General features: G+C 42.6%; 1 protein-coding gene across 26 annotated transcripts in view; it reads right to left on the minus strand.

Annotated features, from left to right (window-relative positions):
* LOC119498442 (discs large homolog 1-like protein) overlaps positions 1-13,818 on the minus strand; it is a 136,857-nt gene that overhangs the window by 8,159 nt on the left and 114,880 nt on the right. For 13 of the 26 annotated variants that reach the window (XM_037787375.1, XM_037787366.1, XM_037787372.1 and 10 more), the window contains 8 exons: positions 12,714-12,843; positions 9,935-10,091; positions 9,544-9,646; positions 8,617-8,731; positions 7,574-7,750; positions 6,793-6,859; positions 2,867-2,966; positions 179-220 (listed from right to left, as the gene is read on the minus strand). In XM_037787375.1, the coding sequence (XP_037643303.1) occupies positions 179-220; positions 2,867-2,966; positions 6,793-6,859; positions 7,574-7,750; positions 8,617-8,731; positions 9,544-9,646; positions 9,935-10,091; positions 12,714-12,843 (891 nt within the window). Of the gene's footprint in view, positions 1-178; positions 221-2,460; positions 2,495-2,866; positions 2,967-6,792; positions 6,860-7,573; positions 7,751-8,616; positions 8,732-9,543; positions 9,647-9,934; positions 10,092-12,713; positions 12,844-13,818 lie in introns of all 26 variants that reach the window. The other 13 variants (XM_037787370.1, XM_037787373.1, XM_037787391.1 and 10 more) reach the window with 3 other exon arrangements.

Genomic DNA, 13,818 nt, shown 5'->3' on the forward strand with positions numbered 1-13,818 from the left:
GACGTTCCCCCCGTCAGGGCCGTTTAGCAGGATGATAAACTGTGTGTGTGAGGTCATGCTGTTATCGACCAATCAGCAGCTCGTGCTCGTTAATGACATCGGTGAGGGAGTTAGCGGTTAGCAGACTGACTGTTAGTGTCGGGAGCGCTCGGCGTCGACGGCGGAGTGTCACACTTACGGTAGCTACTTTCACTATCGCTGGCATTAGAGGTCACATGTTCTGCAATCACAACAAAACACAGGACACACCGGGTCAGCGGGGGAGCATCGCTTTCCCATAATGCTTTGCACCCAGAGCCGGGATACACCAGATAATCACAGAATAAATATCAAACACAGAATAAACCTTCAGGACAGACGGGACTTCACTGAACCCTGTTACACATCCAAACTGTTCCACATCTGGCAACCATTACATCACATCTGGAACTACATTTATAATGATATGTAATATCAAATAAATCTGCAAAGACACGTGTTAAATTCATTATTCTGACCCCTCAAGATAAAGTCAAACTAGAGCTGTCGACTGATCGGCGATTCATCGGCTACTTTTCAAGCAAAACAAGTTTTTATCTTTGTAATCTAAATATTTTGGTTCGTTGGACAAAACAAGACGTTTAAAAATGTCAACATGGTTACGTGGAGCCTTTGAAGACCAAACAAGCAATCAAAAAACATAACCGGTAGATGAACAAACAATAAACATAACTGTTAAAATAACAAGACATTGATTGAAATTCAAACATGATATGATTCCAACAAGAGTTGATAAACAAAAATATAAAACTCAAACACAGTATGTATATATATATATAGAGATATATATATATACACACACACACATATATATATATATATATATATACACACATATATACACTCACCGGCCACTTTATTAGGCACACCTGTTCAATTACTTGTTAACACAAATAGTTAATCAGCCAATCACATGGCAGCAACTCAATGCATTACGTCATCTAGACGTGGTGAAGACGACTTGCTGAAGTTCAAACCGAGCATCAGAATGGGGAAGAAAGGGGATTTAAGTGACTTTGAACGTGGCATGGTTGTTGGTGCCAGACGGGCTGGTCTGAGTATTAAACTGCTGATCTACTGGGATTTTCACGCACAACCATCTCTAGGGTTTACAGAGAATGGTCCCAACAAGAGAACAGATCCAGGGAGCGGGGGTTGTGTGGACGGAAATGCCTTGTTGATGTCAGAGGTCAGAGGAGAATGGGCAAAGTGGTTGGAGATGATAGAAAGGCAACAGTAACTCAAATAACCACTCGTTACAACCAAGGTATGCAGAATACCATCTCTGAACGCACAACACGTCCAACCTTGAAGCAGATGAAGACCACCCGGTACTAGCAAGGTGTACCTAATAAAGTGGCCGGGGAGTGTATATACACATACAGTGTTTGAGTTTCATCAGTAAACCTCCCTCTCATTGACTCGGTGTGATTCGGAGCTACATGAACTCAAAACTCCTGAAAGTGGTGTAAAACCTCCATGAAGCTCCAGATGGATCCTGAGCAGCGAGGTGAACACTGTGAGCTATGAGAGGAGGAGGAGGAGGAGGAGGAGGAGCGAAGGAGGAGGAGGAGGAGTGAAAACTCATGAGTGTTGTGACAGAGAGTGAAGAGATGGAGCTCCGGTCTGGAGGATCCTCGACGGTCGGTGGTGAAGAAGAAGAGGAGGAAGAGGAGGAACAGGAAGGGAGGGAGGGAGGGGAGGTCTGAGGCCACGTGTCCACCAGGAACCAACTTCAGCTTCTTCTGATGTTTTTACTTCATGAAAGTGATAACGCACGGCGAGGCGTCCCTATATAATAAAAATAATGGACCATTCCAGTCCGCTATCGTCTCCACATGGACTCCAGCTTTTATCACTTATTTGTTTTTAGTGTAAATATGAAGGCTGGCAGTGCTCGGTGCTGCTGCAGCACCGCCGCACGCCGCCCACAGCGCACCGGAGGACGGATAGACACATTGCCGAGGTTACGCCTTTTGAAATGCAGATTCGGGACGTTTTGGAGGTTCACCGTCCTCCAGCATCGGCCGCTCTCTCCTCAGCACCGACACCGACACCGACACTGACAAAGACGCCGACGCCGACACCGACACCGGGCTGCTCTGAGATCAGACTGAAACGATCATGGAGGATTGGAGGATGACCTTTGACCTGCAGCTTGGAGGATGACCTTTGACCTGCAGTTTCTGCTATAGTCAGACGTTATATTCACATTTTACCAACCACCTTCTTTTCTTTTTTTTACTTTGAGGACAAAATGAAACTTTATTAAACTAAGCTTTAAAGTAAATAAAGGCAACGACATCAAGTCTGTTGTTCATCTTATCAAACATCGAGTCTTTGAAGGATCCTGGTGGAGACCAGGAGGCTCATGGGAGTTTTCATGAGAGGGGGGGGGGGAGGGGTGGGGAGAACACTTACTGTGGCCTTTGGATAGCATGTCGTCGCTGTTGTCCTGAGGTCAGCAGAGCCGAGTGAACAACGAGGAGAAAACAACACAACACGTTACTGAGTGACAGCGACAGACAGAGAGAGCAGAGGGAACGCAGCCGGTCGGCAGGGCTGCGGGGCGGCCGTTTTGGCTCCGAGGAGGAGGAGGAAGATCAGACCAAATATTCTGCCTTCCAGGCTTCAAGACAGTTTGTGATCCAGTTGCATTCATTTTTTTATTTTTTTTATTTAGCCAGGCCCCGTTGCCATGACAACCGGTGCGTTTGCATAGCGCGCCGCCACCAGCTGACCTCTCTTCCTGTCGCCTGACCAATCGTCTCTCAGACAGACAGACCGCCCGCCCCCCCCCAAACGGACGTCGCGCTGGGATACTTACGGTCGACATCGCTGGTCTCCTGCTCGCTCGCCTCTTTGCTCTTGTAGAACGGAAACTTTCGGGAAAAGAGGTTCTTTTTACGCTTGTCATTGAGAGACTGCTGAGGAGGAAGAGGAGGAAGATGAAGAGGAGTTGGAGGAGGAGGAGGAGGAGGGGTGATGGAGTAAAAAAAAAAGAGGAGGAAGAAGGGGGGAGATGAAGGGGGGAGTCTGATGTCGGTTCCGGACAGAATGAGACGCTTTTTGTCTGAGTCTGTGGCTAGCAGGGAAACAGACTCATTAAACAGTCACACTAGACATGTAGATAAAGAGCTGCCTTCCAGTATGAGGCTGGTGTGGGAGCATTTACTGCCCATTGAAACCAGCACAAACCACTCACTCACATTATGTATCACCTGCATATAACCTGAATCTGAGCGAGGTGGTCCGGGTCTAACGCAGTGAAGGCAGCAGACGTCAGAGACAACAGCAGGTACGAGGAGAAAGTGAACATGCAGACAGACATGCAGAGACACGGCGGATACGAAGACGTTCAACTGGTTTCAGATCTGCTGGGAATGAAACTCTGAACCCCGACCGGAGCTCTGACGACGTTTACCAGATTATTCGGTTTTAATTTAGGTGATAATCCGTCCACAAACCGACCCAGGAAATATCTTTATGTGACGATTCATAATAGGGATGCTAATTTTGAAAAAATGTCTTAACCGATAACTGACCCTCGTTAACCGATAATTAACCGTTAACCGACGAGATTAGTGCGTCTCGTGCAGCGGTGCGCCGGCTGCAGTGTATTGAGCACAACAGACAGTCTCCAGTTCACCGTACGGGAGCGTTAGCTTAGCACAGGGGTCGGAAACCTTTACTGTCAAAAGAGACATTTTAGGCAACAACAAAATAATCTGTCTGGAGCCGCAAAACATTTAATCATTGTGATGAAGGTAACACAGTTTATAGTCTAAGAATATAGTATATAAGTCTAATGTAGTGAGGGCCAAAGAGACAATGTACTACGGAGAATTAGGGCCACATTGAGGGAAAACATCTGAGATTTACAGATTAAAGTCATAACTTTACGAGAATAAAAGTTGTAATATTCCGAAAATAAAGTCAATATTATTACAAATGACTACTTTATAATATTATGACTTTATTCTCGAAATCTCAGATTAATTTTTTTCCTCAATGTGGCCCTAATACTCCGTTGTACCGTCGTACCATAGACCTACAACAATGATAAATCAAAATGAATGATTCATTTCCACTAATTTTTTTTTATAAATCCACAGGGAGCCGCTGGAGACCTGTCCAGGGTGTACCCCGCCTTCAGCCAAAGGCGTTTCCCATCATGCCCTTGGTCTCGGAGAGCAGCCGGAGCACCTGGCTCTGAAAAGCCTTGTGAGTTTCTCTTTGCCCAGTCCATCCTTCAATTTCTGTTTACATTTTGCCAATATATTTTTCACGTGTATTTGTATTTTTGTTTTATTCTTGTAACCGTCGGTCTTCTTGTGATGAGGTCACTTCCTGTAGATTCGCACTACTTTCCTCAGTCGCCAGAGATCCCACTGGAGGAGAGGTGAGTGATTACTAATGAAACGTGGTTCAAACTTCACTTTGTTAAACTCACAGACGTTTGGTCGTTTGGTGAAATGCGTTTGTTTTAAAGTATTTCAGATAATACATACTTAAAAATATACTTTATACTTTATATATAATATAATAATATACTTTGTTTCTGTAGTTTTGATTGAAGTGCGTTTTAGCAAGGTAAAAAAATACTGTTTCTGTCGATGGAGTCTGGTGGCTTTGAGGAGAGCAAATTATAATAATTGCTTAAATCCCTGTTGATGTTTTTTTTTTTTTTTTTAAAGGCCTACATTTTCCATTTCGGACAAGTTTGGCGATCAGGCAGGTATTCATTTATTTTAATTATTATAAGAATTAGTTTCTTCCTTTCATGCGAAAAGAGCTTAGAGACGAGTTTCACGAGCGAAACCTCCATAATCAGGCGAGTGAAACATCTCATCCGCTTGTCAAGTCCTGGATTCTCATCTTTTACTTGCGTGTTTTTTCTTGTTATACATTTTGTAGACCCGTTGTTGGAGGAAGTCTCATAACGACGACTGCTCCGCTGTAATTATTGTGCACATTATGACAAATGAAGACTTGAATCTTGCAGCTTTAAATCTTTTTAAAAAGGCTCCGACTGCATCTCAAAACCAACACAGTGTTCATCAGCAGGAAGCAGATCGACTGACATCATTAGATCACATGCTGCACTTCAGTGTTATCCAGCAGGAGAGAAAGAGGGAGGGGGGGTGAGTGGTGAGGAGGAAGAAGAGGAGGATGAGGAAGGTTTCTGTGAGCAGCAGACAGTCAGACATCAATGTCAAGCGTTTCTCTCTTAATGAGGAGAGGAGGGGTCATGCATGTTGGGTTTTTCCTCCCCTGTCAGTCTGGTGTGTTAGAGGGCGGCGCTGGGCGGGGGGGCGTTTCGGCAACGCGTGTTAAGCCGACACACGGTTTTAAAAAAAAAGGTGCTGGGGGGGCGCTGCTGCGGCGGTTTGGCTGCTGAGACGTTCGAGTGGTGAAGAAGAAACCGTCTCAAAGACGGACGACGACAACAACATGCTGTTAACTGGCTGGTTTTTACACATTAGTCAGACACACTCATTAGTAGGTGGCCGCGGCTCAAACACATCTTCACACAGTCTGACAACACAGGAAGAGAGACACTCTGACTAAAATCATGCAAAACAACAGATGAAATCAGTCACTACAGACGCTTCTATACTTCACATGTAGCTGAGAGAGAGTTCAGATACAGACTGGAATAAATGACAGATTTACAGTCTCATGATACCTTAGTGACATAATGGTTATTCCTCTCCTGCTGACGAGCTCAGAGACGAGATTTACCAGCAAAATCAAGCAAAACGTTTTTAGGGCTGCTGTCACGAGAAGCGATACCGAGTCCCTGCAAGAACTCTGAAAAGGAGACGCTGTTTGTTTTTCTACAGTACCGTAGGTAGCGTCAGGCCAAGAGACCAACGCCATTCTGTCTGTTCGGGACGCAGCAAACTCACTACTGAGGCGTTCAGGGGACGCACCCTGTTTTTTCCCCCGATGATGATGCTACATCGTGAGCAACACATCTCACGAGCTAGTTAACGTTAGCTGTTAGATCAGTGCAGCACTGTGCTGCTTAACGGCTGCTAACTGCTAACGCTAACTAGCTCTCGTCAGTAGATGTATAACAGATCGTCACTATGTATAACAGACCGTCGCTATGTATAACAGACCGTTGCTATGGCGCAGTTCTGATGTCGGACTCTGGAGGACTATTTTTGTGTCAAAATATAGATTTCTTCAGTAAGTAGTCGTGTAATAAGCGGGATAATGTACAGCTAGCGGGTCATTGTTGTGAAAGAATCCCCGACAGGGCGATGAGAGACCCCTCCGCCTTTCACAACAATGACCGGCTCGCTGTACATTAACCCTTACTTAACGTCCTGACACTAGCTCTAAGCAGCTTAGAATAATACATTTAAAACTACTAATGCCAAGCTTCTGTAGAAAGCAACTAAAGCTGTGAAACCGTGGAGAAACGGACAGTTTTGATGTTAGGTTAGGTTATGTTTGACATGAGGTGAAGGTAAATCATAACGTTACCTAGTAACGATTGTTCCCGTTAGCGATGGTAAACCAAAACATAAACTGATACTAAGTAGTCTGAGACTGAATAAGCTACTGCTGCTATCCATCCATCAGCAGCAGAAGGCTGAGGTACGATGATCACATGATCCTGTTTAAACTAAGCTAACTCACGTAGAATCACGCCGAGTCAGTGAAAGGAATAACCAGAAAGGTATCATGGGAGTAGAAATAACGTGATCTGCTGCAGCGGTGCTGAAGTGAAACACTCACCCCTCTCTCTCGAGACTTCGCGTTGAACTTCACCGTCTTTAATCGCGCTCTCTCCTTCTTCTCAACCCTGAGGTCAAAGAGGACAGAAGGTCAAAGGTCAGCAGAGGTCTGGAGTGTTTGTGCTGGTTTCAGTGGGCAGTGAAATGCTCCTACACCAGCCTCATACTTTATTTATGAAACCCTGTTACATGTGTTATTGTGAGCTGCTTTGAATGTCTGATGTCATTCACATCCACTGCAACAGGAAATAAACTGGGACACATTTAGAATGTTTACGTTTAAAACCGTGTAATGGTCTAAATATTGTGTATTTGTGACATCACAAATGGACAGAAATCCTGACGACTTGTTTCAAACGCACATTTTCTGAATACGGTCTGTGTGTGTGTTTCTCCGTATATTGAGCGTTTTGATAGTTTAACAGTAATTATATAGAACTTAAACCCGCTTTATAATATAAAAGACATGAAAATCTCACTTTTTACAATATGGGACCTTTAAAGAAATTAGTGGCGTTAAAACAAATTCGCATTAACGTGTTATTATCACGTTAACATTGACAGCACTAGTCCCATTATTTTTAAATTGTATTTCTCAAACTGAGTGTTTACATGAAGGATGTTTCATGAATAAAAAACTGTTTAAAATGAACTAAACTGTCAAATTACACAACATGTAAACAAGATTAAGAATCCAAAATGATCTTAATTTTCACCGCCACACATTTCAGTCACACATTAACACGTGAGGCCAACGGTATAACAATATATAACATACTGACCGTCTCTTGCTGGGAATCACCCCCACCTCCTCCACCTCGCCCTGCAACGTCAGCTGTCTGGCCTGCCACCACTCGTCATCGGAGGCGTTCACCACGTGGAGGATGTCTCCGAACTTAAAGTTGAGTCCCTGACTGGGCAGACCGGAGTCTCTGGTCTTATCGTAGTCAAACAGAGCTCTGCACCGCAAAGACACACACACACACACACACACACACGCACACGCACACGCACACACCATTAATTAATGCACTTAAAACACCGACATCAGCTGACCAGACTTTATTTTAGTGGAGGTGACAAACTTCACACAATCCTTTCCAACCACATCTCACCTGAAGACCATGAGACAAAAAGGCTAGTAAGTGGACCTTGAGTTAAATTAATGATATTGGGTCAGTATCAACTTTCATCAATAAAAAAAGTCAAAATGAATTATTCCAGTGCATTTTGATTCATGCAGACCAGGGAACATTTTTTACAATTAATTTAAATTGACTAAAGATTTTCTTTTATATAATTAATTTCATAAATTTTTTTAGTAAAGTTATTATCAATCAATCAATTAATTTTAATTTGTCAATTAAATTAAATTTTTGTCTAATAATTCAATGAACTTAATTATATAATTTGTATTTAAAATAATAATAATAAAAAATCGAACTTAACATTTTCTGTTATCATACGCTCGTAGTTTAGCTAAATTAAAAATGTCTAAATTAATTTAAATTGACTTAATATTTTCTTTCATATAATTAACATTTTTTAGTAACGTTATTATCAATCAATCAATTAATTTAAATTTTAAATTAAATTAAATTTTGTCTAAATTAAAAATATATAAATTAATTTACAAAATAATAAAAAGGCATTAGAATTAAATATGAATTTAGTAATATGTAAAATGTCTCTGCTGTGGTGCTAAATGAGACATAAATAAGATATGAATAAATATATGTATATATGCTATTATTGTTGTCAGTTTTGAACCTCCATACCTGAGCAGCACATTAACACACGTTAAACCAGCGCGCCGCTGTCTCACCTGACGTATAACGACCTCTTCTGACTCGTTCGCAAAGATCCAGATCCAGAACTGATGCTGCTGTTCATCATCTGCTCTCTCAGGTCGTGGATCTTCGCCTCAAACCGGCTGTACTCTGGACAGGAAGAGGACGATTACAGGTTACAGTCTGACTAAGACATCTCATTTTGTGAGAGCCTGAAACCTGTTAATGGATTATTATTATATATCATTATTAGGGCTGTCAAACTATTAAAATAGTTAATCGCAATTAATTGCAAAGTCCTTTTAATTATTTTTTATCTGTTCAAAATGTACCTTAAAAGGGAGATTAGTCAAGTATTTAATCCTCTTATCAACATGTCAGTGGACAAATATGCTGCTTTATGTAAATGTATGTATATATTTATTATTGGAAATCAATTAACACAAAACAATGACAGATATTGATCCAGAAACCCTCACAGGTACTGCATTTAGCATAAAACAATATGCTCAAATGTGATATGACTTGCCCCCAAACTGCATGTGATTATCATAAAGTGGGCATGTCTGTAAAGGGGAGACTCGTGGGTACCCATAGAACCCATTTACATTCACTGATCTGGAGGTCAGAGGTCAAGGAACCCCTTTGAAAATGGACATGACAGTTTTTCCTCGCCAAAATTTAGCATACGCTTGGAGCGTTATTTAACCTCCTTCTCGACAAGCTAGTCTGACCGATGGATTAATCGGGTTTTGAACTTTCATATGATACCAGTATCTTCACTCTAACTTTAAAACTGAGCTCGCTACAACCTAAAAACCACAAGTAGCGTTAATGCGTTAAAGAAATTAGTGGCGTTAAAATTAATTTGCGTTAACACGTTATTATCACGTTAACTTTGAAAGCCCTGGTAACCATAAGTTCATATGACGGGGTCCTGCAGGTGTGTCCAGGTGTCTCACCCTCTGGTCTGTAGTGGGCAATGATGGTCACCGTCTGCCCGGCGTTCTTCAGGGCGGCGGCTGCCTGTTCGTGGGTGGCGTTACGGAGGTCCACCCCGTTCACCTGAAAACAGCAACGCACAGAAGGAGGACAGCGTTGTGTGTCTGTTCAGAACATGCTGGCTGATGAAAGATCCCAGTTTGGAGAAGCAGACAGGAGTAAGCCACCAGACTCCATTCACAGAACAAGTAATTTTACACGGGAGTATACATACAACCCCATCATTCATAATGTCACTGCTGTTTGCTAACGGCTGAGTGGGCGTTACCATTTGAAAATAACAGATGGACCCGCCCTTTAATGACCTCATTAACACGTGTGTGTGTGTGTGTGTGTTGAGCGTGCACGTACAGAAACGAGCCGGTCTCCTTTCCTCAGCTCTCCACAGAGGTCAGCTGGTCCTCCGGCGAGGATGAAGGAGATGAAGATCCCCTCTCCGTCCTCTCCGCCCACGATGTTGAAGCCCAGTCCTGTCGCTCCTCTGTGCAGCACCACCTTCCTGGGCTCCCTGCAGGACACACAGAGCTGTCAATCATCATGACGTCATCACACACACAGCTGTCAATCATCATGATGTCATCACACACACAGCTGTCAATCATCATCATGTCATCACACACACAGCTGTCAATCATCATGATGTCATCACACACACAGCTGTCAATCATCATGTCATCACACACACAGCTGTCAATCATCATGATGTCATCACACACACAGCTGTCAATCATCATGATGTCATCACACACACACAGCTGTCAATCATCATGTCATCACACACACAGCTGTCAATCATCATGATGTCATCACACACACACAGCTGTCAATCATCATGATGTCATCACACACACACAGCTGTCAATCATCATGTCATCACACACACAGCTGTCAATCATCATGACGTCATCACACACACAGCTGTCAATCATCATGTCATCACACACACAGCTGTCAATCATCATGATGTCATCACACACACAGCTGTCAATCATCATGTCATCACACACACAGCTGTCAATCATCATGTCATCACACACACAGCTGTCAATCATCATGACGTCATCACACACACAGCTGTCAATCATCATGTCATCACACACACAGCTGTCAATCATCATGTCATCACACACACAGCTGTCAATCATCATGTCATCACACACACAGCTGTCAATCATCATGATGTCATCACACACACAGCTGTCAATCATCATGTCATCACACACACAGCTGTCAATCATCATGTCATCACACACACAGCTGTCAATCATCATGACGTCATCACACACACAGCTGTCAATCATCATGTCATCACACACACAGCTGTCAATCATCATGATGTCATCACACACACAGCTGTCAATCATCATGTCATCACACACACAGCTGTCAATCATCATGATGTCATCACACACACACACAGCTGTCAATCATCATGTCATCACACACACAGCTGTCAATCATCATGATGTCATCACACACACAGCTGTCAATCATCATGACGTCATCACACAGAGCTGTCAATCATCCTGACGTCATCACACACAGCTGTCAATCATCATGACGTCATCACACACAGCTGTCAATCATCATGACGTCATCACACACAGCTGTCAATCATCCTGACGTCATCACACACAGCTGTCAATCATCATGACGTCATCACACACAGCTGTCAATCATCATGACGTCATCACACACAGCTGTCAATCATCCTGACGTCATCACACACAGCTGTCAATCATCATGACGTCATCACACACAGCTGTCAATCATCCTGATGTCATCACACACAGCTGTCAATCATCCTGACGTTATCACACACAGCTGTCAATCATCATGACGTCATCACACACAGCTGTCAATCATCCTGATGTCATCACACACAGCTGTCAATCATCCTGACGTCATCACACACAGCTGTCAATCATCCTGACGTCATCACACACAGCTGTCAATCATCATGATGTCATCACACACACAGCTGTCAATCATCATGATGTCATCACACACACAGCTGTCAATCATCATGATGTCATAACACAGAGCTGTCAATCATCCTGATGTCATCACACACAGCTGTCAATCATCCTGATGTCATCACACACAGCTGTCAATCATCCTGATGTCATCACACACAGCTGTCAATCATCCTGACTCATCAGGCCATGACAGTGTGTGTCGGTCAGAGCGATGGTGGCGTTGTGTGTAATTACAGGTTTACACCAGCAGAGGGCGTCTACATTAACCTGCTGAGGGACAGAAATGAGCTGATTGTGTTGTTACTGATTCAAGTTAATGATTACTGATTACTTGAAATACAACATTTATCTTTCAGAGCGATGCAGCACCAGGCTTTCTTTTCCTCTAGATAACGGGGACCACGACGGTGGTAATCTTTTCTTCTTCAGGCTCTGAGCACGCTCATATAAAGGGAGGTCGTTTGGTGTCATTTGACTCTTCTAACGCCGATCGTTTGCTCGTCTACTTCATCTATGAAGAATATAAAAATTAGGGCTGTGAATCCATTAAAATATTTAATCACGATTAATGTTCTAAATGAACCTTAAAGGGAGATTTGTCAGGTATTTAATCCTCTTCTCAACATGGGAGTGGACAAATATGCTGCTTTATGTAAATGTATGTATATTTATTTAAACAATGACTCATATTTTCCAGAAACCTTCATTGGTACTGCATTTAGCATAGAACATATTCCAAATCATAATGTGATTATCATAATGTGGGCATTTCTGTAGAGGGGAGACTCGTGAGTACCCAAAGGATCCCTTTGAAAATTTTCCTCGCCAAAATTTAGCACACGTTTGGAGCGTTATTTAACCTCCTTCCCAACAAGCTAGTCTGACATGGTTGGTTCCGATGGATGCATCAGGTTTTATAGTTTCATATGATACCAGTATCTTTACTAAGAGATTAGTGGTGTTAAAGGAATTTGCGTTGACGCGTTATTAACAACGCCTGCTCAGTACATAACGACTCTTTAATGACCAAATGAATGTCTTTATGTTAGAAAACAAATATTAAAATCTGCAGTCCCACTCTACTGAATAATAATCCCATCTTTGTGTCTGAAAGCTTCAGAGAGAGTGACGAGAGATGTTTCTGTCCTCACCGGGTGACGTCGTCGTCTCCCAGCATGCTCTTCGGGGTCGGGGAGTAGCGTCCCGAGGATGCTGGCGGGGGGATGGGTTGACCCAGGAAGCTGGGGGGGCTGATATGGTTCTCCATGTGCTGGGAGTACGCTGGAACAGACACACACACAGAGAGAGAGAGAGAGAGAGATAGTATTTAGGTTAAATATTACAAATAAACAATCCAGTTTCTTCGGCGTTGCAGCTTTCACACACGGAACAAAAAGAGGAAAACGTTTAAATGTCTGAATCAGTTTGAAAACCTGCATAAAAACCAGAGAATAAAGAAACACGTTCCTCCCTCACATACTTACTTTGAGCAGCAGAGTGTTTGAGCCTCTGGTCCTACAGTTACTCTCCATCTGATCGCACACCTGCTCAGACCCTCGCCTACGCTCACCTGGCGGGCTCCTGTTACCGTCTGATTGGACGAGGCCAGGAGCCGCCGAGGGGGTCGTAAACTAAACTAGAAACTCGACCGGGTCTGATCACGAGCTGTTTGTGGAAACTCATGGACATGTAAGCTTTAGAGTTTAAACGTATTCACAGACAGATTTAATGTTTCAGGCATCAAACGTTTTGTAGTATTTCCTCCAGTCCAGTTCAGTTTACAGTAAAACTAATCCTCTGGTGGGAGAATCTGGCTCTACTGGTAGAAACCAGAGAGAGTTACAGCGAGGAGCGTCTGTTTCTGCAGCAGGTCAGCTACAAACCCTCCATCAACTCAGCCACAATGTTTAACATATGGGTGAAATCAGACATCACGACATAAGTAATGGGATATTGCAATAGCAATTAACATCATGACACAAGTCATTTTCAGATAAATCAATAGAGTAAAATATCTGTAAAACATTATCCGAAAAATTGTTCTTAAAATACCAGAGATAAATAGTAAAATATTATTAGTAAACTATCCGAAAAATGATTCGTAAAATATCCAAAGAATTATTACTAAAATATCCAAAGAATAATTAGTAAAATATACGTTAAAAACTAATAAAATATCCCAAAAATATAAGTAAAATATCTGTTAAAAAATATGAAAATATCTGAAAACTTTTTAGTAAAATATCCATAAAAATT

This window comes from Sebastes umbrosus, chromosome 12 (assembly GCF_015220745.1).
Source record: "Sebastes umbrosus isolate fSebUmb1 chromosome 12, fSebUmb1.pri, whole genome shotgun sequence".
In the NCBI taxonomy this organism is placed as follows: domain Eukaryota; kingdom Metazoa; phylum Chordata; class Actinopteri; order Perciformes; family Sebastidae; genus Sebastes; species Sebastes umbrosus.